The following is a 27,402-nucleotide window of genomic DNA, read 5'->3' on the forward strand; positions in this document are numbered from 1 at the left end:
ATTACACTCTCCTTTCGCCATTAGTTTTATGTCGTAAACCAGATTTCAGCAGCTTTTTGCTTTGTTTCCCTTTTTAGATGTCTTCATTGGAAACATGCATTACAGATAGGCAGGAGTTGGGAAAAGCTAAGGTGATGCTGTGTTTTATTTAAACACATAAACTTCCTTGGGTTCCCTAAGCTGGAATTCTGGTCTGGGCACAGCAACAATTAAATTCCCTTTTATTCGGAAGAAACGTGGGAAAACAAAACCACCCCTTTAAACCTTAATCTACCTAATCTACCTATAGAGGTCCATGTTGTTACATGTTTAGTACATGATGACTTGGTGGAATCAGCATCTTGGGGATCGTATTCTTAGGTATAGATTAATATAAACAAAACATGCGGAAAACTGAGGCCAGTTTCTGATCTCTGTTTTCCTTAAACTGACTTTTTTTTTTTATCCTCCTGTCACACTATTTATGTGAGGACGTTGAAAAGTCAAAGTTATTACAAAGCTGATAATTCAAGCTGTCTTCTCATATTGGCACATGATAGATTAAGCAGCACTGATCATCACAAAATTCTTTTTTTTTATATATATAATCCTGAGAGAATTTTAAAGCTTTACCTTTCCAGAATGTAGCCAATTATGTTCGAAATTGGCCGCTCACACTGAGCCTGGTTCTGCTTGAGGTTTCTTCCTGTTAAAAGGGAGTTTTTCCTCTCCACTCTCGCTACAAGCTTAGTGTGAGGGATTGCCTTAGAGTCAAGAAGTCGATGCGATCAACTGGTTTTCCTTAGATAGAAAACTTTGAATCAATTTGACTGTATGATCTGGTGAACTGTAAAGTGCCTTCAGATGAAATGTTTTGTGAATTGGTGCTATAGAAATAAACTGAATTGAATAAATTGAATTGTTCTAAATTGCAAATTTTAAAGACTGAGATTTATAAACTCCAAAGGGAAAAAATAAACAATTTTATTTGTACTTTCAGCCTTCCTGCTATTCGTTGGGCTTTATTTGGGAAAACAGCAGCTTTGTGATTCGTCTGTTTTTTATTGAACAAATCCCATTAACAACCCCCAGCCAGATAAGGGCTGCTAAGGTGATCTGTTCATTTAGGTACGATGCGTTCTCTGACTGGAGCCTTATTTTCTTTTTTTGGTTATTTTCAGAAGGCAGGTCATCAATGAATCATTTCTGATCTCAGGACAGTTTCTCTTTGCAGGATCGATTTTAGCTATTAGGAAATTCAAATTACAGGAAAACCTCTGCTTCACAAAAACTAAAGATTTGATGTATGGATCTAGAGACAGAATTAATAATAAGGGACAATAATGACATCATATGCTGGCATATGAAGCTCTACCCAAAGGTTATTTCAGTTTGTGAATCTGTACTAGTTAAGACATTATATTCTATGTTTGTGTTAATTGAAACATTTATGGACCTTTTCAAACAAGGTATTATGACTGCATCTTTTAATGGAATTTTTTTTTTAACAAAGTTATCAAAAAATATACTTTGCTTTTCTGCAACACTTGGTTTTTTAATAGTTTACATTAATGACATGCTTTTATTCTGACATACTTGTGCTTTTTAGGTTCGACTTTTTATACTTGATCAGTTTGCACTTAAGTTAGGTGAAAGGGATTATTACCTCTTTACAAACATATTTTTTTCTATAATCATATGGACGTTGTTGAAGTGTTTAAAGATTTTTTAATTATTATTTTGTTCATATCAAGTATTTGTAATTGCGTAAGTTTACTGATACACTACAGAATGTTTTTACTGTTCATGCAACTGCTGTATTTTTACACATTTCTATGTAAATAAAAGTTTTAAGGAATTAAATATAAACTGAATCAGCTGTCTTGTTTTGCTTCTTCTTTTATGAGATGATTAGGATTCTGTAAAACATTTGAGTAAAAGGAAGCATCACTTCTGCAGAAACATAGGAATCATTTATTCTCTTTATTATTGGTCCAGTATATTTTCAAAAAACGTGGTAAAGATAAATTGCATCAAAACATCAGTATACAAGCTTATTTAGAATTACAACAAACTGTTATTAACATTCAAATGTACAATCGGGGACGTAAACAAAGCACACTGGGGAGGAACAGAGAAAGAAGAAAAATGGATGTCTGTAAAACATCAGACCTCCAAACAGGTTGGATTCCTGATAATGGGATTTTTTTTTTTATCTCCATGTTTCATTTGGCTTAGAAACATAAAGGAAAACTGTTCCCCGACCTGAACAAGCATTCAGACGTCCCTTTAGAGAGACTTTAAATGGACCAGTTTCACCAACGCCGCCTCTCTGGATCTACCTGGATGCTCTAAACAAAAACACAACATCCGTCTCACTTTTAGCAACCAAGAGCTACATGTTTAGTGCCAAAAGAAGAAGAAGAAAAAAAAAACAGCAGATGTAAAATGATAGAACCGGTCTGGTTCTGTAGAACAACCCAAATTGGTCAAATTTACAGAACCGGGTCACATGTACAGTCACTTCTTCCATGTTGACAGGTAATATTGAAATAGACTTGGCTGGCTCATGTCTGAACACTTACTTCATTTACACCAGATAAAAAACAGTATATGGATGGATTAGTACCTGTTTTTCTTTCGAATTTTTATTCAAATAACACTTTTCACTGAGAAAGTGGGAGATTTAAAACAAAGTAAACATAAAGCTAACAGTTACTACAATGAATGAGCACAGAGACCAGATGTTTAGTTGTGCTGAAGCTGGACTTTTAAACTCTAATAACCTTTTACTCTCTTACCCTTATCTGAATTCAACACCTGAGTACTAATAAAAAGGTTTTAGCCTAATTATTCCCTTCTGCCCATTAATATCCCCCCTATTTAACTGCACTCCTGGTAAAGAAAAAAAAAATCTTTAACGATGTGAAAGATGTTTAATGAGACGAAAGCTACGCTCTTTAAACTGACTGAATCTTAAAGCGTTTAATGGTTTAAAGTTTATTCTTGTTATAGAGCAAATTTTTGGAAATCCTGAGTTGCCAACAACTGAGCAACAATTTAAAATAAAATGTTCCAGAAGCGCAGCTGCAGTTTCAGAGTGAGGTGTGACTGCTAACAAAGATTAGCTTGTTTTAAGGCTTTTCTACATCTTTACCAGGGTTGCTGATCACTGCAGAGGGGGATGTGTTGTTTGCATCAAAACATTGATAATAAAGCTTTATATTAATACAACAGTATCATAGTAATGTGTTGGGGGGTAAAATAATGTAACTGAGATACTGTTTGGATCTCTGCTCCCTTCTTCAAAGTGCATCATCATATTTTGCCATTATTTCAGTCAGATACAGTCATTCAGGCTTTTAGTGTGAGCTCCTCCTCTGCTGTAGCTGCCTCAGGTCATCCTAGCATCATAGCTACCTGGAACAGCTCCACTCTGACCCCTTACATGGCTGAAAAAAATTTGTTTTCCTTCATTTTTTGTCCTTGGTCACATCTGGCAGTGCGATAAAAGAAGTAGCTGCTTTAAAGCTTAAAGATCACCCAAGACATAATAATGAGCGACAAAAAGAACAGGGCAGCTGAGAACATCTAGGAGCTGGAGACATTAATTCCTCTGTTATGTTTGGTTGCTAAGAGGGCAGGCCCAACGGTGTGGCATCAGTTTCATCACTTCGATATGGAAATTGTACCTTTATTCTGAAAATCTCTTTCACTGGAGAGATAACACTATCTGAGGCTACATCTGTGCAAAAATGAACAAAAGCTAAATGTTTCAGTGGTTTTAGGATCGTGTCACATAGCTAAGCCTGCCCTGAAATCATTGGTCACATTTTGCTACTAAATGGCAAGTTGCAGTGAGTGTGGAACACACTGTTCAGTATGGGGGGAATATGAGGCATTAAATACGGACATTTTATGAAGGTTTGATCTTCCTGCTGAGGCTGAGAGCCATCATATGAACTCTGCATTTGGTTTTTTGCACCTTTTATGCAAGACCCAATCAAGAATGTAATAAAAAATTGAAACAGAACATTTTGGTAAGCTGAATCTGCAGCTGAGTCACAGATCTACGCACCCCTGCACAACGTCAATACTGTGAACAGGATGAACCAATGTACACTGGAAAGGTTTCCACAGGACTGAGTCATTCAGCTCCATTCTCTTTAATAAGTTACTGAACAAAGTAAAGATGGCACCAGCCTGTATGTGGGCTCTGCAAACAAGTATTGATCTAAAACACCTGCTGGTTATAGGGTCATTTCAGGCCCTTTTTATGCAGGTTGGAATGATTCCACAATTCCCACTCTAAGCTATTCCAGGACAAATCCCACACTGCCTAACATTACCAACTTCAGTTTGTAGGAAAAAGCTGGAATATCAGGATACTGTGGCTTTAAATTATCAATGGAACCTTTCTACCAACAGAACTGGAGGAGAAATGGAAGTTAAGAGCTTTGCCACTAGATGGTGCTGTTTGACACATTTCAATAAAGCTCAGGAGGTAAAACTGTTTTATGGAGACATTTGTCATCACATTCCTGAATTATTAACAGATGTTGGAAAAGAGTATGGGATCAAATGTATGAAAAAAACAAAACAAACCCGTGGAAAAGCACCAAAGAGCTTAAAATAAAAATAAAAAAAATCGGACCATTACTGTTGGATGTAACAAGCACCAAATAAAATATGTGTTAACTGAAAAATGATTTATAACAAAACATTTTCAGCAAGTTTTTTTTTTTAATTCCTAGTAGGAGCAAATAAAACAAACACAAAAAAAGTCCAAATAAAAATCCACTTTTTTTGCAACAGTTATTCTTATTAATCAAGAGCAAAATAAATGCCACAATCCAATAAGTCGAATTATTTGGTTAATAAAACAATTTTCTATATCCATTATAACGGACTTGGTTTAGTTTTAAATAAACTGCATCACATATTAGATGCAACCACTTCCATATTTACTCACTTTTACCAGGCTTTGTGCTGCATTTGATCAAGATGATTTAAACAGCAATGAAACTCAGCTGTGGAGCAGTCTCCTGATTTTATTAATTAAACTAAAATAAAAAATGCTTCTGAATAATTTCAATCAAATAATAACCAATCAATTAATTCCTCTACAATTTAATTCAATTGGAAGCAGATAAATATTTATTTACCAAATGAACGGTTTATTGAACTGTGGCATTTGTGCTCCTCGATAGTCCTTTGGCTCAGTGTGAAAATGGAGAGGGCCCCATCTCTCCACAAAGGTAGTTAAATAAACACAAGCAGCATTGGCAACAAAAAAAAAGATTGAAGTGTTAGGTAGAAAATGTCCATAGAAAAGAAAATAAAGATCTGTACAGGAGGTTCTCTACTCTCCCAGCTGACCTCAAACGCACCGCTCAACACCGTCTTTCCTCGCAGGTCGAATCGAAGGCAGCTGCTTCCTGTGCGATCGTCTCTCGGTAGAACCGGAGGCAGACATCAGCAGTTAGAACCTGCAGCCCCAGCAGCTGTTTTTTTGTTTTGTTTTGGGGGGGTTTTCCATGGCGTGGGTGAGCGAGAGGTGAAAGAACACATTAGGTTCAGTTCGTCTCACTCGTTTTGTCCTCAGTCTGTTTTTCCTGGAGGAGAGTTATGAGGGACTCCCAAGCATCCTGGCACTGCAGAGAGGGGAGAATGAGGAAGTATTCATACCTTTTGTCCTTCAGCTTAAATCACGTATTTAGGAAACACAGGGGGCTCTACCAGCTATACACATTTAGAGACTAGAGAAATGTTTGCAAAATCTATGGGAGGTGTTGGCTGGGGTTTTGGCCCAATATTAGCTTTTTTTTCTCTCTTTTTTTTTTAATTGGCTTCAGCCAATATGTCACCGATCCATTAAAGCCTCCAGCAACCATGTGAGATAACATAAAGTGCATGCATTGCTGCTCCCTCCATTTACTATCCGCTGTTAATGTTTTGTTTTTTATATTTGTTAATAACTTTTTTTTTTACTGAGAAGTTTGTTAACTCTGTTATTGTATGCAAGGCAAGGGAAATTTATTTATACAACACATTTCATACACAAGGCAACTCAATGTGCCTCACAGCAACACCAACATTACAAACACAATAAAACAAACTAATTACAGTAATTTTCGGACTATTAGCCGCACCTGAATATAAGCCACAGAAGATAGACTGCATGATTTGTACATATACAAGCCGCATACATAAACTGTCTTGCGCTCGCAATGTCCATCTTTCTTGCTGTCGTTCCGTCTCGTACCACTCGCAGTAGAAGTCTGCTTCTGCTCCACATTCTCGCGCGCAAGGCTACCGTACTTGTGTGTTGAAGCAAATGTGACAACAACATGGTGGATGGTAAAATCCATAGATTTAGGTATTACCCTAGTGGCCGTTAGCTGTAAAAGTCCATAGATAAGCCGCATTGTTATATAAGCAGCAAGGTTGAAAAATGGGGAAAAAGTCGCGGCTTATAATCCGAAAATTACGGTAATACAAATATCTACAAATACATATTATATATTAAAAGTAGTTAAAATACAACAAATTGCCATAGGCAACAGTGAATAGACATGTTTTCTAGGAAGCAGCAGGAGACCCCTCTCTGAGGTGGTTCATACAGCTCTAACATATCAGAGATTTGCTTTGGTGCTAAACAATGAAAAGACTTGTACAGAAGTAGAGATGTTTTAAAGTCTATTCTCTGAGTCACAGGAAGCCAGTGCAGAGACCAGAGCACTAGACTAATATGGTCGTATTTCCTGGTTCTTGTGAGGACACGAGCAGCAGCATTTTGGATAAACTGCAGTTATCTAACAGCTTGTTTGGAAAGGCCAGTGAACAGGCTGTTACAATAGTCTAACCGGTAATAGGCCGCTGATGTAATGGACTTACAGTAATATCACTTTTGAAATTCAGGTCAGAGTCCATGATTACCCTGAGATTTCTACCTTGAATTTTTTAGTTCCAACAAAAGAGTTTTAAGATGATCAATGACAACTTCTCTTGGTTTTTGTGGTCCAAAGACAATTATCTCAGTTTTATCTCTAGTTAACAGGACAAAGTTGTTTTGCATCCACACACTGATCTATTTGATATTTAAACAGAGACTAGTGCATCCTAAAGACAAAACCCCCAGACCAAATATGAGCGGAGTGCAGTTCAATGCAGTGAGGAATGCTCTGATCTTTATATTGGAGGAACCAAACAACCTCTCCACAGACGCACGGCCCAACACAGAAGAGCGGCCTCCTTGGGACAACTCTGCGGTACGTCTACACATTATGGACAGAGGACATTCTTTTGAGGACCAGAATGTTCACATTTTGGACAGAGAGGATAGGTGGTTTGAGAGGGCGAGAAGAAAGCCATCTATGTTAATAAAGAAAAAACAACCTTAAACAGAGCGGGTGGACTCAGATTTCAGTTTTCAAAAACCTACAATTCAGCCATTAAGTTGATTCCTTCCCGCTATCATCACAACCCCCACCCCATAACAGGGGAACCAGAGCACCACGCCTCTGCAGCCAAGCCAACAATTCCCTTTAATTATCCACCTTTCAGAGACATAGACAGGTTTTGTCTATGTCAATTCCAAATGGGTGGACTCGTATGTCAGGAGCCATTTACATGTCTTCTAAGTACACTGTTGGGATATATTGCCACAATGGAGCCCAAATCAAACGGATGAACCATTTAAAATCATCCCCCTTTCCTTTTTCACAAACAGAACAAAAGATTCTCTTGATTTCACCTCCGATTTTGAATAGGTTAAATAATTAACTATAGCTTTAATCATTTATTCATTATCTGCAGAATATTATTTTGCACAACACTCTATAAGGCCTTGAACTCAATGCTATTTCTAACATTTTGAATTGAAAAAACTTCTTCAAAACATCTTCAAACTTGGAAACAAAGTCCAGTAGATTGTTTTTAAACTTTTTTGGAGAGCTATTTGATAGAATGGTACAGGGTATCTACAGGTCCATGTTCACCCGCCGTCAGTGAAACGTAGATCTGAGTATCGTCTGTGGAGTGTGATAGGATACATTGCTAGTGGAAATGAATGGAAGCATGTACAGATTGAACAAGAGGGGGCCCGGAATCGACCCCTGCAGAACCCCACATGTCAATGCCATTTGGTCTGAGACACAGTTTCCCATCGCAACACAGTAAGTACGGTCCACATTGTATCATTCTTACAAATCAAGGAGGAAATGCATGTGCTCTAAAGAATCCCTTCAGAAATTAAAACAGGAAGGCGTATCTTTTAGCAGATGTTTTGGGAGATAAAGGTGCTCAGAACGATATAAAAGCATTCTTGCCTCACAAATATCTTCTGTATGGGGAAAAACAGCAAACGGATTTCCTTTCAGCAAAGTTTTTCTCTGTGCCAATCCCCCATAAAGTCCTGTTTGAAGGGCTTAACAGCGGTCATGTGGACAGAGTTGAGTTCTGAAATTTGTTTCACTGGTTTTATTAAAGGGGTTTCAGGGTAAATGGGGCTGCATAAAAGTGCATGCATTTGTTTTTTTTTTTTATGATGTTTTAAGGGCCATATCCGATTCACAGCCATTTAAACCGAATGCATTAGGGTCTGTGGCCATGAATGAAAACTAATCTATGATCTGTGATACCATACCAGGGCTGAGAAAAGTGGAGATCTGAGTCCTTCTTTGTCCTTCTCTATTCACGTACCTTTTCATAATAGTTGATGTTTTTGTCGGCCATCCCCGTGAGGAGCTGTTTGAAGTCTTGCCTCTTGTTTCTCTGCCAGCGTTCCCAGTCTGCTTTCAGGTCAGCGTTGAAACACTCCACTTTGTCCTGGCATTTCTCCACTTCCACAGGAATCTGCAGCGGAGCAGAGAAAACTAAAGCTACAGGGGACTGGGCTCAACGCTACTTGTTAGCGAGATCTAAGTTGCGGCGTGGAAGGAGGAATTTCAGGAGGGAAAGATTAAAACACATTTTTACTCTGTAGATATAAATTGTAATCAGATGAAATCTGACAGTCTTGTGAAACTCAAATGAGAGGAAGCATGTCGCTTACAGGGGTTCGATCTTCTTGTTTGCGTAACACAGCTGCTTCGAGGCGGCCCTCGTACTCCGCTTGAACTTGGTCTCGTTTCCTCAAAACGTTCTATTATCAGACAGAAGGCCTCAAAGTTAATATGAACACACTGCGCCCTCGAAGAAACAGCATGTGACCAATTTAACATGCAGACAATTCTGCTGAGTTATGAGCTGGACAGGACATGATGCACACTGCAAAAAATTTTAATCTAGCTAAGTCATTTTTTATTAAAATAAGTGCATTTGTTCTTGAATTGAGGAGGTAAAAGAGACATTTTGCCAATGGAACAAGAGAATTTACACTTAAAATAAGAAAACACAATTGCATTGTCTTATTTCAAGTGCATTTTATCTAATTATCTTATTTCAAGAGTAAAATTACTCATTCCATTGGCAAACTATCTCATTTACCTGCTCAAATTAAGGGTGAATACACTTAATTTAAGAAATTTTTTACTTATTTCTAGATCGTTTTTGCAGTGCATGCAAAAAAGAAAATAAAAAAAAGCCCTGATGGCGCTTTTTTTCTAGGAGCAAAAGTGATTAAGCTATGAGGCTGGAAAGGCTGGAGAAGAAAGCAAAGGGCTTTTTTTTCTATCAACATATTTCACAAAATATATACTTTAAAGAATTAAAGAAAGGGTCAGCAGAAAAGTTAATAAAAGAAGAGATAAACATCAAATTTCCCCTTATTGCTTAATTTTTTGCATCATTTCTGGTAGAAGAGCCTCTGAATCTGTTGCTATAACCTATAAAAATGTTACATTTTTAATAAATTATGAAGTTTATTAAGGTGCAGATATTAGCCAGGGCGCCTGTGTAGCTGAGTGGACCTGATCTTGGTCTGTGGATCTGCAGAGCTGGCTCATAACCACGGCCGTGCAGATCACATGGGTTTTTTTTTTTTAACATTACAGGCATTAAACAACAAGAAAGACAGGGTGAAAGTGAGTGTTTTGGTCATAAGTGATACAGATAGAGGCTGCGGGAGTAAATCAGGGAGATGAAAGAGTCAGGATGTGGATTTGATTTGCTGCTCCAGGCAGAGGAAGCAGTTTAGGAACTGATGTAGGTTTCAAACTCACCTTCATAGATTCGATGTAAAGAACGTATTCTCTGAGAACGGGCAGGAAGTCCTGGCTCATGTTGTCGCTCAGATCCTCCAAGGCACCACAGCTTGTGGTCACGCAGCCGGCCACGCCCTCCAGGGGGCGCTGCAGCTGCTCCTCTGACCCGGCCCAGCTGGAATACACAGCACCGTACTCACGCAGCTCTGTTAGGTACTCTGGTAGTAAAAAGAAGGAAAACAGTGAAACGTGAGCAAAATGGGATCCCTACAAAAAGACTGCAAGCGATTAAGTGGCTTCCTGAGCTTCCATCTAGTGTGTTCTTAGTAGGCGTCCAACTCTGCAAACCAGCGGCCCTGACAGATGGTGAAAGGGAACATTTCACATGGCAGGTATTTATTTACGGCATCGCTGGCCATGCATGAGTCAGGTCAACTGGATCAGCAGCTCTCTGCAGGTAAACTTTTACTCTTCCCTCATTGCTGAGTGAAGGAAGTTTCTCTTTCAGTTAAAAAGGTTGTTTTAAATGTGGGTTTGCTTGTTTTTCAGGATTTAAAAGGTGGTTCAGATTAGCAGTCGGCTCTGGTTCTGTTTTCATGGCAGGAACATGAACTTATGTTCTTAAAATCTATAAATTAAAGTCAATCTAACCTGTGAAGCTGCTAAGGACTCATGTCAACGTTATGATGCTGCCATCATGTTTCGTAGCTCGTAATTACAAAAAACTGAACTTTAAATAACTTTTGGATCTTTTCTTTTTTCAACAAACGAACATTTTACATTTACAGATTTATTCCAAGGTATTTTAAAGGGGAAGTTTAATATGAACCAATCTGCAGTGAGAGTTAACAGCGCTGTGTGGGCACCAGACAGGCACCTACCTGACTGCTCTTTGAGGATTCTCTGAGCGATGCGATCAATGGTTCCCAGTTTCTGGCTGAAGGTGTCCAGATACTCTCCCATGGCGCAGAACTCGGCCGGCCGCGCCCGCAGCTTGTAGCCTCCGGCGACATGCTTCACCGATTCTCCCACTTTGGTCAGCAGGGCCAGACCCTGACGCTTGTTCAGGTCCTGCAGAGACGCATTACATCAGGGTGAAGAGGAACAGATCCAGACGGTTGATCTAATGCTTATGAGCTCCTCCTTTACTGGAAGTTAAGATGCCTTTGCATAATTAATCTGGTATTAATCTGTGAGTGAATCCTTTACTTATTTCTTAATGTTTTACGTGAAATCAGGTGTAGATGGCCCACAGCATCACAGAGCCACCACTATAACTAACACTGGGTTCTTGTTTAACTTTGATTTTACACTAGATCCCCTTGGAGTGTTTATTTCCCCTCATAAACCCCAAACACAGCCAAGAGTCTGAAACATATTTAAGCAAACTCAACATTTTCACATTTAAAGGAATAGTACACCCAAAACATGATTAGCCTTCCTTTTCTACTCACCCCCATGCTGAACAACACTCTGGAGTACTTTTTTGATATCTCAAAATCTCAAATGCATCTGGAGATCTGGGAGGCTTCTTGCTGTCTGCTGACATTCAAATAATGGAGGTCTATGGTGCCCCAGGCAGAAAGGTCCATAAAAGTCCACAAAAAACTTGTCAATATTCCTCCATACTGCTCGCCCAATGTATTCCAAGTGTCCTGAGTGGGTAGCATCCAGAATTTACTCGAAACGAAGTCATTTAGAATGTTTTTAGAGCATAAACAGTAGTGTATAGGATTTCCTGAAAGCGCGCGCCTGCGCGATCACGACGCTACGGAAGCCGTCAGACCAAACCAGATGAAAGTGCGCATTCAGCATCTGCTCTGCCGATAATGCAAGCGTAGAAGAAGAAATGTGATGTTTACCTGAGCAAAGAAAGAAACAACGAAAGAAAAATGTCTGAGGACTTCAGTGTTGAGGAAGAGCATGAGTTCTTTGCCGAGCTGAATGCGCTGGTTTGGTCTGACGGCTTCCGTAGCGTCGTGAACTCGCAGGCGTGCGCTTTCAGGAAATCCTACACACTACTGTTTATGCTCTAAAAACATTCTAAATGACTTTGTTTCGAGTAAATTCTGGATGCTACCCACTCAGGACACTTGGAATACATTGGACGAGCAGTATGGAGGAATATTGACACGTTTTTTGTGGACTTTTATGGACCTTTCTGTCTCGGGCACAATAGACCTCCATTATTTGAATGTCAGCAGACAGCAAGAAGCCTCCCAGATCTCCAGATGCATTTGAGATATCAAAAAAGTACTCCAGAGTGTTGTTCAGCATGGGGGTGAGTAGAAAATGAAGGCTAATCATGTTTTGGGTGTACTATTCCTTTAAGATCATAAAAAAGAAGAACAGACCCTGAAAAGTGTCGTATCAGGCACAGTTAGTGTTAGTGAACGACTGAGATGTTTTCCTTTCCATAAAAAGAAAATAAAACTGATCTACTAGAAAAAAGATAGCATTTTCAAGAAGAAAGACAGATTTTCTTCAATGGGATCTTGATACTTTTAGTATTATTCTCTTTTAAGGAATTCTGTGCAATCATTTCAAAATGACTGCAGTAAAAAACAAAGTGATGAAGAGTGATTTTGGAATGATGTAGCTTTAGAGCCACAGGGTTGAAGATAAGTAAATACTTTGATGAACTTTGGAAATGTGTAGAAACTAGAGCCAGGACTTTAACACAATAATTTGGATTAGAACATTTTCCATCAATTGTATTTTCTTATAAATATACTAAAATCCCAGCAGGAACCTCTGTACTTGCTGTTTCTTGCATAAAAAGCAGCCTTTTCTTTTACAAATCTGGTGCACAAGCAGCATCACATCATCAGAAAACCTCAAAGGACCTTAGAGTGGACATCTAAGGTACTTCTATCTAAGCTAAGGACACCAAAGGTACGTGCCTCCATGGTCGCCATAAAAAATGCTACCTGGCCATTGCTGCAAGTTAGCAAGGAGTTAGGACCAGGAACATGAATTATTTGTCTTGATGAGAAATTGCACTAAATGCTCCACATCAAACAGCTAATTTTAAGCACTGTTTTATGCAGAGCTAAACTGTCATAGTTCTGTCAGTATCAGAAATAAGAACTTTACATTCTGTTTATAACAAATGTTAAACCCTTACAGGAAATATTGTATTCCTTATATTTTGTACAATAATTAGTGGAAGAAATGATACTATAATTAAGATTCATGAACTGTTTACAATTCTATAGAAGGAGGTTTTCAAAGAAATTACATTAAACATTAGAGGGTTTCAGAAAAAGGTAAATGATGAAGACTTTGAACCAATCTGATGGTTGAATATCCTAATTATATACAAGACATATGTGTTGCTGTGCTCAATTATTTGTTCAATAATAATTAAGGAGAAATAAAGTTTTTTTGAATTTAGGAGATGGTTTATTTTATTGATAATCGTTTTTGATTAAAATGTGATTAAGGATTATCCTTCAAATTGGAATGCTTTAAGAAAGCATTCCAATTTGAAATGGTCTGAAATGTAAATGTTTTAGTATTTTTGTTTCGGATTATGTTTCCACACTAACAGATGGATTTAATAACAGCCTTTTTCCTGTGCAGTGGAAGATGTTCTTGGATGAATCACTGCTACTATTTTTTACTACTTTCCTTTCTGGGCACGTTAGAGTCCACTGCTGCTTTACCTTGGCAGTCAGAAAGGCATTAAGATAAGGGTTGAAAGACAGAACTGGGTGGTCCGCGACACGCTTCAGGAACTTGTCCAGAGCCTTCATCCTCGTCTCCACAAACTCCTCCGAGAAGCGGTCCACCACGCCCTTCATCACAAACTTCTCAGGCAGTGGCTAGAGACAGGAGGAAGAGAGAGTGAATGAAGAGCGTCTCACTGGGACAGCAGGTCTGGGCGGAATAAGGAGGGGCGGAGCTTACTGGGATGAGGTGGGTCGGCTGGCTGTCTTCCAGTTTTGTCCTCAGCCAGTCGAAGTCCTGGTAGCGCCGCCGCACGCTGTACTCCGGGAGGTCGAATTCTATCCGTGTTGTCTGGAAAAAAGGAACCAACAGTTTTAAAACCGACGTCTCAACATACACTATATTGCCAAAAGTATTTGCTCACCCATCCAAATTATTGGAATCAGGTGTTCCAATCACTTCCATGGCCACAGGTGTATAAATTCAAGCACCTAGGCATGCAGACTGTTTTTACAAACATTTGTGAAAGAATGGGTCGCTCTCAGGAGCTCAGTGAATTCCAGCGTGGAACTGTGATAGGATGCCACCTGTGCAACAAATCCAGTCGTGAAATTTCCTCGCTCCTAAATATTCCACAGTCAACTGTCAGCTGTATTATAAGAAAATGGAAGTGTTTGGGAACGACAGCAACTCAGCCACGAAGTGGTAGGCCACGTAAACTGACGGAGCGGGGTCAGCGGATGCTGACGCGCATAGTGCGAAGAGGTCGCCAACTTTCTGCAGAGTCAATCACTACAGACCTCCAAACTTCATGTGGCCTTCAGATTAGCTCAAGAACAGTGCGCAGAGAGCTTCATGGAATGGGTTTCCATGGTCGAGCAGCTGCATCCAAGCCATACATCACCAAGTGCAATGCAAAGCGTCGGATGCGGTGGTGTAAAGCACGCCGCCACTGGACTCTAGAGCAGTGGAGACGCGTTCTCTGGAGTGACGAATCGCGCTTCTCCATCTGGCAATCTGATGGACGGGTCTGGGTTTGGCGGTTGCCAGGAGAACGGTACTTGTCTGACTGCATTGTGCCAAGTGTAAAGTTTGGTGGAGGGGGGATTATGGTGTGAGGTTGTTTTTCAGGAGCTGGGCTTGGCCCCTTAGTTCCAGTGAAAGGAACTCTGAATGCTTCAGCATACCAAGACATTTTGGACAATTCCATGCTCCCAACTTTGTGGGAACAGTTTGGAGCTGGCCCCTTCCTCTTCCAACATGACTGTGCACCAGTGCACAAAGCAAGGTCCATAAAGACATGGATGACAGAGTCTGGTGTGGATGAACTTGACTGGCCTGCACAGAGTCCTGACCTCAACCCGATAGAACACCTTTGGGATGAATTAGAGCGGAGACTGAGAGCCAGGCCTTCTCGTCCAACATCAGTGTGCGACCTCACAAATGCGCTTCTGGAAGAATGGTCAAAAATTCCCATAAACACACTCCTAAACCTTGTGGACAGCCTTCCCAGAAGAGTTGAAGCTGTTCTAGCTGCAAAGGGTGGACCGACGTCATATTGAACCCTATGGATTAGGAACGGGATGTCACTTAAGCTCATATGTGAGTCAAGGCAGGTGAGCAAATACTTTTGGCAATATAGTGTATTTTGAAATTTAAAAACCTTTTAATGTGTCGTTTACTATGTTTATTAGTCATGAAGACTCTTTAAAGACTGGAGATGTCTCAAACTACTTCATCTTTTCTGAGATACTGACAACGCGGCTTTGAGAATTGACTGATCCCGATATCTCAGCATTAATCAGACATGCTTTTATTACTTATTTTGTATTGTAGCATGTTAGAAAAGGCTTGAGCAAATGCAGGGTTTATACAGGAATGAGTTAGTCTAATAATGCTCTTAAATGCTCTTCGAAATAATTTAAATGCCATAAACAAGTCCCCATATATACACTATATTGCCAAAAGTATTTGCTCACCCATCCAAATTATTGGAATCAGGTGTTCCAATCACTTCCATGGCCACAGGTGTATAAATTCAAGCACCTAGGCATGCAGACTGTTTTTACAAACATTTGTGAAAGAATGGGTCGCTCTCAGGAGCTCAGTGAATTCCAGCGTGGAACTGTGATAGGATGCCACCTGTGCAACAAATCCAGTCGTGAAATTTCCTCGCTCCTAAATATTCCACAGTCAACTGTCAGCTGTATTATAAGAAAATGGAAGTGTTTGGGAACGACAGCAACTCAGCCACGAAGTGGTAGGCCACGTAAACTGACGGAGCGGGGTCAGCGGATGCTGACGCGCATAGTGCGAAGAGGTCGCCAATTTCTGCAGAGTCAATCACTACAGACCTCCAAACTTCATGTGGCCTTCAGATTAGCTCAAGAACAGTGCGCAGAGAGCTTCATGGAATGGGTTTCCATGGTCGAGCAGCTGCATCCAAGCCATACATCACCAAGTGCAATGCAAAGCGTCGGATGCGGTGGTGTAAAGCACGCCGCCACTGGACTCTAGAGCAGTGGAGACGCGTTCTCTGGAGTGACGAATCGCGCTTCTCCATCTGGCAATCTGATGGACGGGTCTGGGTTTGGCGGTTGCCAGGAGAACGGTACTTGTCTGACTGCATTGTGCCAAGTGTAAAGTTTGGTGGAGGGGGGATTATGGTGTGAGGTTGTTTTTCAGGAGCTGGGCTTGGCCCCTTAGTTCCAGTGAAAGGAACTCTGAATGCTTCAGCATACCAAGACATTTTGGACAATTCCATGCTCCCAACTTTGTGGGAACAGTTTGGAGCTGGCCCCTTCCTCTTCCAACATGACTGTGCACCAGTGCACAAAGCAAGGTCCATAAAGACATGGATGACAGAGTCTGGTGTGGATGAACTTGACTGGCCTGCACAGAGTCCTGACCTCAACCCGATAGAACACCTTTGGGATGAATTAGAGCGGAGACTGAGAGCCAGGCCTTCTCGTCCAACATCAGTGTGCGACCTCACAAATGCGCTTCTGGAAGAATGGTCAAAAATTCCCATAAACACACTCCTAAACCTTGTGGACAGCCTTCCCAGAAGAGTTGAAGCTGTTCTAGCTGCAAAGGGTGGACCGACGTCATATTGAACCCTATGGATTAGGAACGGGATGTCACTTAAGCTCATATGTGAGTCAAGGCAGGTGAGCAAATACTTTTGGCAATATAGTGTATATAAAAACACTGTGAAATCCTTCTTCATCTTTACCGTCGACAGGCTGCAGCCATGGCCAAAATTCCTTTTTAAAAAGCATTAAAAGTCATTAAAGAACATTGAATGAATTTTAAATCCTTGTTTTCCAGCCATTTTTGTTGAAATTTGCATTTTGCTGCCTCGTGCGTCTTTTCTGAACACACGGCTTTACGATAAAATCAGAAGCAGTTCTGTGCAAATACATTGCAATATAATATATCTGACGAAATTGTTTTTATAATCGTATTTTTTTTCTTTAAAGCATTTCAAATGCCACAATAATCACATCTAATTAATTTTAAAGGCAATAAAGGCCTTAATTTATAAAGTAATAATTTACTGATTTTTAATGACCTGCAGAAACCCTGAAGTGATATTTACTAAAACAGCCAACAATAGTCAGGAACTTCAAACAGAAGCAGAGTGTTTCTATAAGCATAACCATATCAGAGGTTTTAGATACAGGCTGATATAATCCCATTTTAGATTCTTGACTATTATCAGACAGATTCAATATTCATATTGGATCGGCAGATCCCGATTAAAGACACTAAAAAACTATATACATGAAAATAAGACAAAATCTTTCAAATGTACTAAAGTTGGCCTGATGATATCAGGGCATTAAGGCTGAAATATAGCAGGTGAACACACAGAAACACTGTAGTGATAAATAACGCCCCTCAAAGGGTCTATTAGGGTGGCAAGATACCAGAAAATCTTATATCAAGTGCAATAAAAGCCTATTATCCCATCTGTGCTTCCTGCACTCTGTGATCTTCTGCTTTTCTCAGCAACGTCGTTTGCGCCGCCCTAATGTAACATCTGCAGCTATTAGACTCTAACTAGCAACATTAGCCACCAGTCTCTGCTCTCCAACACTCCTTTGTGATATGAATACAGCACACAGCTGATAAATCACTGATAACATGCGCAGCTCCAGCCTCCATAAACACTTTGAGCTTTTATTTTGGCAAGCTATTTCTATGCGGCTTCAGAAATGAAGTGCTTTGCTGCACAATCCAGCTGTCACCATGTGGCCCTGGCGTTTGGATGGATTATTGCTATTCTAAACTTTTTCACTGTAATGCAGTATAAAAGCCAATATTCTGATATAAGGCACTTCAAAATCAGCTCTGATGACTTTAAAATGAACCTGAGCTGTTACTTGTGATGTTAAACAAACTTTTCTTCTTTTACGACACGTTTCGGTCTCATATAAACAGTGCAGAGGTCAGGACCTTGGAGAAGCCTCTCCATATGCATCATGCGAGCACTTCTTGACGTATGTTTGGAAGTCACCAGCATAGAGGTGTCAGATTTGAAGCACAGTTATTTTTCTTTTCTTTCTCTCTCTGCCTGCAGTGAGAAACATCAGCGTTTCCCTAACCTTCAGTTAAAAGCAGATATGGGACTGAAAGGCTCTAAGGATCTGGTTTAGTTAAAGCCAAGATAACCTTTGGTGAAGAAAGGCACAGTTCATCCCATTTTGTTTTATGTCACAATCCACACTTTATCTCTGAGGCTTTGGACAAATAATCTTTCATCTTTTTTTATTTCAAGTCTTTGGCATCAAAACTTTGGTCTGAAAAATAGCTATTAAAATTTAGAAAACCCTAAACCCAAGTGATTTCATTCATCAATGATGGGAAGAAAAGGGAGAAACCGAAACACATTTTCTCCATCAATTCTTGAGTACCTGGCCCATAGCATCACTCATCCTCCACCACACTAATCTGTTGAAATAAGGCTTCTTTCCATATATTCATCCTTTGTTTTGAGGCAGAATCGAAATGTCATCTCACCAAAATGTATTTCAGCCTCCCACCTGTATTAACTTAAACTTCTCTTCACACTCAGTTTTGTGTTGGACTGTTCTGATACACAAACCCTTTCAAATTATCCATGATCGCTAAGAGAAGGCTGAAACATTTCAGCGGTTTCATGTCCTATAGTTTATTAAGGAACATGGATGTTAGTAAATCAGATTCAAGTATTTTTATCCATTTAAAGGGAATAATAAACCAGGCCTAGGCATTTATTTTAAACATTTGATTTACTTTGTTTATTGCAAATAATCAAGCTGAGCATCAAAGAAAATATCACTCAAAAATAAACAATAAAATGTCTTTCCTTACCATAGCTTTCGATAGTTTGCATTGAATACCTGATAATTGTGGAATCCTTGATCTATCTTGTCGAAAAATTTCAATGGGGAAATTTATTTTGAAAAAATTCTGGGCTGAACAGGTGAAAACTCCTCATCTGAGGCAAAAAAAAAATATTTGGTACCGACTTCTCCTTTCATGGACGAACATGGTGAGGGGGTCCTTGCTCTGTCTCTCTATCGATTGATTGGGGGTCCTGCACTGGATAAAGTTATGTTTTTCTTCCAGTAGCTAAGCGTCTAAACCAGGGGTCTGCAACCTGCGGCTCCGGAGCCACATGTGGCTCTTTGGACCCCCTATAATGGTTCTGAATGGTGGCTAAAGATGATATAAATAATTAACTTAAGTACTATAATTACAAAGTACTAAATTACAAATATCTGTCTTAGAAGCTTTGTTGGTTTTTATAAAGAATATATTAATTTAATTTTCACAACTGAATGACTTTTAAAAGCACCAGAAATATGTTTTAAGAGCTTTATTCTTTTAATTAGCTTGGAAATTAGGTGTTTTTATCTTTTTTTTTTTTTTTTTTTTTTTTTTTATAAACACAAACTAGCAACAAATCTATGTTTCATCTTTACCCATTGTTTTGTGTCTCCCTTATCTTAAAAGCTTAAAAAACAAATAACCTCTTGGTTCTTAAAGATGGAAACAGAATTCTTACAGCAGATATTTCACAAAGATAATTAGTTGTGTTTTATTAAAAAGTCATGCAATATTTTGTAGCTCTAAATGACTTCTAAATTGTATCTGAAAGGTTGCAGACCCCTGTTCTAAACCGTGCAACGCAGCAACAACCCATGGGTTTAATCCTTATGCTGATGGCTGCAGATATAAAAACATGTGCAGAAATATTTTACCTGCAGGTGAAAATGCTTGTTTTAATTTCTGAAATGCTGCTCTTAAGCAAACAGTACATCTTTACTAAGATACATCAGCAAAAAGTACCTTTATTTTGAAAGCTCTCTTATCCTCTACAAATACATCTGTGTGGCATTAAAGAAGAAAACAGCTGCTCTAAATAAAAATACAGCTCTGTTCCATATCTGTTATAAGCTGTTTTTTTTTTTTTTTAAGCATCCTTACTAGGACTGAAACAATTAAAGAGATTAATGGTGATTATTTGACTATTGAAATTATCTACAACTAATTTAGGAATCGAATAATAATTAACTGGAGTACACAGATTCTAAAACATGCTATAACTGACAGAACAAGCCACTTAGAACAGTAATTATATTAAAATTGAAAAAAAAAATGTATAAACATTTTGCATTTAAGAAAAAAAAAACATTTTCGTCTGTCAATATGCTCTATTTAGAACTTGTCAAGTGGAAAAGGTTTAATATCGTAAAAAATCTTTAAGGAACCGTGGATATCTGATTATTAATCGATAAAATAATCAACACATTAATCGATATGCAAAATAATCATTTATAGTTGCAACCCTAATCCTGACAAACATTTACTTCTATGGTGACGGACTATTTACACTCAGTTATGTTTGCAGTGCCGTTTCTCCTTTTTATAGTCGGGGTCTGACTGGTCAAAACGCGCTGGTGAACAAGTTTTAATGCAGTTTTATGATATGATATCAGTAGATCCCATGGGAGCAATTAAAGCAGGAAAACAAAACCTTCAAAGCGTCGGTGTCAAACTGTGTGATGCTTCAGAAAAAAATGCATCGGCTGGATTTTAAGAGTAAAGCAGGTCGGATCTGAGCCGCGTTACCAAGCAGTTGAAATCTTTAAAAGTCGGCGATATACGATTTTGAACTGAATTCTGTATCAAAAAGGAAGTCAGGTTAAGGTTCCAATGCAAGCCGGGTGTGACGCGGCTTTTACTTCCAGTCAGCAGGAGAGCCGCTGCTTTTTCTCAGGCTGCTGATGCAACAGCAACGGAAAAGGAGCAGCAGAAACTAAAGCAACACTGTAATAAACACACAGATTATTGCCTGGAAGCAGTAAGAAGGGATGAAGGCCAACAACGCCGCCTCTAATCTGTTTGTCACATTTAAAAGTGCTGCCAAACCCAAAGTCCTGAATCAGCAACACGTGGATTTTAGATTTGACCCCAAACACTGAGAAGTTTTGTAGTAAATTTACGTTTTTTTCAGATTTTGACATCGCCTCAGGAAGTCATCTGCTTTCTACTTTTTGATTTGTAGTCCAGACCACATTTATAATGAAAAAAATAAATAAAAGGAGGATTCAGCAAAGAGTAGATTATAAATGGAGCTTTTAGGCTCTTTGATCGTACCTATGAAAAATATAAATCATAGCTGCCTTTCAGTAAATGATTAACTAAGGGAAATATTTACAGGCAGCCTGTGGGAAAATAATTTCTTAGTAAGTTAGTGTTAGAACACACTTTGTTTATTCTTCTCCGCTGCAGCTCAGAAGGATGATCTACTCCATACAAATTCCATAGGCATCATAATCTAAACACACAAGTTCACAGTCATGAGATCATGGAGAACAAAGTTCAATCCAGTCATGAGATTTTAGCAGCAATCAGCTTTTTTCATCATCCTTAAAAAGATAAGAAGAGAATCTGATTCTATAAAAAAAAACAAAAAAACAGGTTAAACAGGACCTGAGCAAAATAAACAAACCTTAGTGGAGACTCTGTAGGTGATGTAGGTCTCCATGGTGGAGACGTGTTTCTTCGGGTCGTCGACGGTGACGAAGAGGTCGCGGGCTTCTGTGGAGCCGTACGGGTCCTGATCGTCTGCCTCCAGCTCGTCGTCCAGCTGCAGCCTGCTGAGCAGCACCGATGCAGAGGAGGGCCTGGAGATCTCCACGGGCGCACCGTTGGTCAGGCCAGACTCCTGCTGGGAAACAAAAAAGAGAAGAAAAAAAACAGACCAGAGCGATGATTTGATGATGGTGCCGTGGCAGAAAGAGCTACAGATAGATTGATTGTGATGCTGACGAAGCTGTTCTTCATCGTCAATGGAGCGCTTGTTGAGACTGTGTGGAAACGCTGCATCTCCAGGATCAGCTTTCTGTTTGGGGGTGGAAAAAAAAAACTGGAAGAATTCTTGCTTTTTTTTCCAGTCTGGGAGGATTAAAATAATCAGAGAAAGAGATATACCGTCATACAACTGCGACTAAACTGCTTTTAATTCTCCTGAGTTTTAAAGGAAATAAATAAAGAGGAAAAATAACAATGCTGCACCTTATAGGAGACTGAGAAAAGCTCTAAAACCCTCCAAACACCACTGATAACTCAGATGGAGAATTTTTACCCCCAGAGGAAATACGAAGTATGCAAAAAATGAAAAAAATCTCTATTTTATTATATAGGATAGGTGTGCGACATGTCAAATTCGGTCAGCAGGAAGAGGAGAGCTGCTCCTCTGTCCTCCTTTCCTCAGTCCACTTCACAAACACACAAAGAGCTTCCTTAGAAAACAGGCGCTGACAGCAGCAAACCTTCCACTGCTGCTGACCTGCTCTGCTAAACAAACACCGCTCAGATAATCACGCTGCATCAGGACGTTGCTGTGAATGAACAACCAGCTAAAAAAACGGTCGGCCATATGCAGGAAACAGCACCAGGAGCCGTTTCCACTATCAAACACTCAGATCGGTTTCTGTTGCTTCTAGAAAGAGAAGAAGTAACAAAATCTACTAGAGATGACCTTGAAATTTCCTTTTTTTTTTATTACAACAGCTTTAATAAGACAGTAAACTGACCCCATGAGGAAAACCTTCCCCTGTGACCACAGCGCAGTCTTCTGCTGCTTCTCTGCTAGGATCATCCTACATGAGCGTCAACATTTTTACTCTTAACTCTATGCCTGCTGGAGGACAGCCTCTCAAAAGCATGATGCTGCCACCGCCATGTTTCACTGTAATACATTCAGTTGTAGGCAAGCCAGAGCATCTTGTTCCACCTGTTCGCCGATTCTCCTGCAAATTCGATTCTCTCAGCTGATGTGTAGATCTCTGCAGCTCCTCCAGAGTTCCTCTCTGATTGGCAGGCATGCAGATTATGGATTGAACAGTGCTATATAAGTTTAAACTTAACAATCTTTATAACCAACTGAGACGTTCAAAGAACACTCAAAGAAAAGGGATCTAAAAGCACATGGATCAGATTTTTAGCTGATAAAACATTTGGAAATCCATTTACTGTATCATTCTCATTTCACTGTAAAGCATTTATTTATGCTGCCGTTTGCAGTTAAGCAGATTACACTGACCTCCCTTTCCTGTCTTCAACAGGAAGGGGTAAAAAAAGCAACACCACACAGCGTGTAACCATGACAAGCAGGTTTCAGCATCTCTCACTGGCAATGATTAACTGCTGGTTAGAAACGGTTGTTGCTCCGTGATGAATAAAAAGCTTCGTTCCATCGATGTTTACACAGCCCTCAGAGGTTGCTGAGGATGCCGCATCCCCCCCAGCCCCTTCTATACCTACTCTGTTGTTTTTCTAGACTAAAGTTAGTTAAGATTAAGTCAGTTTCGTGCACCAAATGGTGCAAATGATCTGACTTAATGAGGTGCAAATGCAGGAACACATGAATCAATCATATACCTGTTTGTTTAAGTTCCTCATTTGTGGATTTTTCCAAACAAAAATCAATAAAAATCTGAAAAGAAAACCCGGATTTTTTTTTTTTTTTTTTTTTTTTTTTTTTTTCTTCTTCCTTTGGGGGGTTTGGCATGTCTGTTTTCTGGGGGGGGCGGGCGGGCCTGCTGGGTGGGGGTCCTGCTGGCGGCGCGCCGCTGGTGTGTGGGGGTCCGGGCGGCTCCAGCGGGGGTAGTGTTGGGGGGCCGGTCTGGGCGGGCTGGCTGCGCTGGCTAGGTATTCGGGTGGGTTTTCCCTCCTGGAGGCATGGCGGGGCTGCTCTGTTCCCGCTGATCGTGGCGGGTGGGGCTGCGGGGCGGGTGGGGGCCTGGAGTGGCTATGGCCGGCGCGTGGTGGGGGGCCGGGGCGGCGGAGCTGCTCTGGCCGCGTGTCGGGGCCTGGTGCGGGCGGCGGACGTGGCTGGGCTGCTTTGGCTTCGTCCGGTGGAGGGGGCGGCGCGGTTCGCTCCGCTCTGGCTTTGTGCTGCCCCTCGGGCTGCTGGGGGGGGTGGTTGCGCCGGCTGCGGTCTGCTCTTCTTGCGGTTTTGCGCCGGGCGGCTTTTCTGCTCTCGGGCTGATTCTGTGCGCGGTGTGTTTCGTTGCGCGCTGTTGGCATCGGTCTTGGTGGGGTGGGGCTGCGCTTTTGGCCGGGGGGGCGTTTTGGGGGGGTCCCGCGGCGCTCGCGGCCGGTTCGCGGCGGATGCGCGTGGGCCCCGGCCGGGGGCGGGGCCGCCTGAGTGTTTTCCTGGGTGGTGCGGTCGCGGTGGGTGTTGCGGCCGGTCGCCGGGGCTTGGTGCTGGGGGGGCGGGGCGTGTTTCGGTGCTCTGTGGGGCTGGGGCGTTTCGGTCGGCGCCGTGGGGGGGCTGGTGTTCGGTGCCCGGCCCTACTTCGGGGTGGCCGGCTGCCGGCGGGGCCCGCGGACTCGTCCCCGCGGCTCCCCGGGGCGCCGGCATGGCGGTGGCTGGGGGGCTTCTTCGTGGCTGTCTCTCCTCCTGCCTTGGTGGGGTCTGATTTCCGGGGCTGGCCCCGCCTTGGTGCCTTCGCTTCTGGGGTCCCCTTGGGCGCCTGGGGCTTTGGGTCTCCCGGCGCTGGACTCAGTGCTCTGGGGGGTGTGCCTCTCCGGCTCTCCACAACCACTATTGAGCATTTTTTCTATGGTTAAAACTTTACATGCACAAGTTCACCCTCACAAACAACTACAGGTGCTAGGCTTCAGGTACTTAGAGATTCACTTCCAAACAGAAACCCCACATTCATATCTTCAGGTAACACAGAGTACATGTCAGACTTAATAATATTACGTTAGCGATAGTTTCAAGGTGTTTGCTTTATTGTATATCTCGTACCATGTTTTTGGGTTGTGCTGTTCTTTTTTTTTTTTTTTTTTTTTTTTTTTTTTCCATCTCATTACAGGTGTTGAAGCAGACTGAAAATGTTTTGTCATTGTCTCCTTCCTATCTCCTCTTTCTTTCATCTTTTGTCCTGTTTTTTTCTTTTTCTTTTTCCTTCTTCTTCTTCTGTTTTTCTGCTCTACTTACATTGCAGTGTCCATATGAACTGTAAAACTCCCTGCATAATTATAATAAACCAATTTATATACAAGAAACAAGTGTAGCAGTATGGCAATTGCCATACCGCTACACTTGTGAAAGTAAAATCTGTTGGGCTCCTTTTGGCATCAAGACAATTATTCTTATTGCCACCTTGCCAGACAGGACACTGTAAAAAAAAAAAAAAAAAAAAAAAAAAAAAAAAAGAAAAAAAAAAGAAAAGAAAACCCGGATAAAGAAGATCAAACAGCTATGATGCAGAGTTCTGCTGTATTGTGCTGTCTGTGAAGGCCAAAACCTGTCACTTTGGAGCACGGTGGTGGCAGCATCATGGGGTTAAGATGCTGCTTAACTAGTTTCTGCAGGGACAGAGGATCTGGTTCATGGGTCGATGAGGAAATGGATAGAGGGGATTATATGCGCAGAAAATGAACGGAAGGTGTAGAAGTAAGATTTCACTTTTAAAGCAGGAAAATGGTTTGCGGGTCAGAGAATAATGCATCTATTGAAAGCCGGTGGTGTTTTTCTAGACTGAAGATAATTAAGACAAAGTCAGTTTTGTGTGCCAAATGGTGCAAATAATCTGAATTAATGAGGTGGAAAGGCGGGAACACATGAATCGATCATATAAGTGTTTAAGTTCCTTATTTGTGGATTTTTCCAAAACAAAAATCAATAAAATCTGAAAAGAAAAACTTTTAAGCAGAGTTTTGCTGTATATTGTATTGTGCTCTCTGTGAAGGCGAAAAACCTGCCACTTTGGAGCACGGTGGTGGCAGCATCATGGGGAAGATGCTGCTTTTTTCTGCAGGGACAGAGAAGCTGGTTCATGGGTGGATGAGGAGATGTATAGAGGGGATTATAGAAGTAGAAGTAAGGCCAAGATTTCACTTTTAAAGCAGCTGTTATTGAAAGGGCTCCTTCAAATCAGTGGTAAAGTGAAACTGATGACCAATCTGAGAGCAGCAGCTGTTATTGTTGTGATATTGCTTCTGTTTTTTAAATCTCATAAAACTCCAAATAAAATATTGAGGGAATGTTTTTTGTTTGAACTAGATTAAATTTAAATTAACTTAATGTTTTACTGTCGGTTGTATAATATTGTTGTTTTTTGTGAAATTTGGAGCCGAACGTGAATGAATTTAGTCTCTATAGGATCCTGGAAACATTGAACAGAGAATCTCCCTCTGATCAGTGAATTTTTCTCTCTTCTTCTTGTGTTTTCCTCCAGCTCATCCTCACCTTTTCCTGATCTGCGCCCGCGGTGACATCTGGCCCCGGGGACATCGGCTCCTCGGCGGCGGACAGCGGGTGGAGGATCTCCGTGATGAGCTTCTGCCCCGAGCTGGCCAGGCCTCTCGGAACACCGACACTCATCCCTGCGGAGGGCGGGAAGACGCGGCCGCTTATCGGTGGAAAGGACTGTCCGGTGGGGAGCGGCTGGACGGACAGGTGAGGGCCCTCTCTGCTAGGCTCCTCTTCGGATGAGACGTTAACAACAACCGCTAGTTGATCACAACAGTCAGCTGACCTGTACTGCTCTTCTTCTTCTTCTTCTTGTTGTGTTTATTGGCGGTTGGCAACAAACTTAATAGTAGCATTACCGCCACTTACTGGTATGGAGTGTGGCTCTCGTTGGTCTAACGCTCTTTTTGTATATATATATCTATATATACTCATACATACACCTACCAACCCACACAAACAAACTTACATCCATATTTATATTCTACTCATCACTATCATCCACACATTCACTCTTATGTCTACTCTATCAAATTCTACTGAATATCTTAGTTTTCTTTAAGAATCTAATAACTATTTGTATATGTTTGCTCTCCAAACTTTCCCTCAAAATATCTATTAACATAAATTTTACCTTAATACTTTCAAATTCTTTTATCATACATCTTCTCTCTCTTTCATATTTATCACATTCTAGAATAACATGTTCTACTGTTTCCCATTCTCCACAATATTCACATTTACCAGTTGCATGTTTTTGAATTTTAAAAAGTGAGTAGTTAAGTCCAGTATGCCCAAATCTTATCCTGGTTATCACTCTTTCCTCTTTTCTATTTCTTT

The 27,402-nt window shown here is 40.7% G+C and overlaps 1 protein-coding gene across 2 annotated transcripts; it reads right to left on the reverse strand.

Moving 5' to 3' along the window:
* Positions 1-1,933: 1,933 nt before the first annotated feature.
* On the reverse strand, positions 1,934-26,853 carry snx30 (sorting nexin family member 30). Of its 2 annotated transcripts, none has more exons than XM_038298969.1 (9): positions 26,560-26,853; positions 21,802-22,017; positions 14,037-14,147; positions 13,793-13,951; positions 11,006-11,195; positions 10,143-10,342; positions 9,035-9,124; positions 8,683-8,835; positions 1,934-5,633 (listed from the first exon to the last, which is right to left on the reverse strand). In XM_038298969.1, the coding sequence occupies exons 1-9, from the start codon at positions 26,692-26,694 to the stop codon at positions 5,556-5,558; spliced, it is 1,332 nt and encodes a 443-aa protein (XP_038154897.1). In that variant the 5' UTR covers positions 26,695-26,853; the 3' UTR covers positions 1,934-5,555. The 2 variants fall into 2 exon arrangements, with proteins under 2 accessions (XP_038154897.1, XP_038154896.1); XM_038298968.1 differs by having other exon boundaries at positions 21,802-22,020.
* Positions 26,854-27,402: the final 549 nt, after the last annotated feature.

This window comes from Cyprinodon tularosa, unplaced genomic scaffold (genome assembly GCF_016077235.1).
Source record: "Cyprinodon tularosa strain WSP-4 unplaced genomic scaffold, ASM1607723v1 ctg418, whole genome shotgun sequence".
NCBI classification, from domain to species: domain Eukaryota; kingdom Metazoa; phylum Chordata; class Actinopteri; order Cyprinodontiformes; family Cyprinodontidae; genus Cyprinodon; species Cyprinodon tularosa.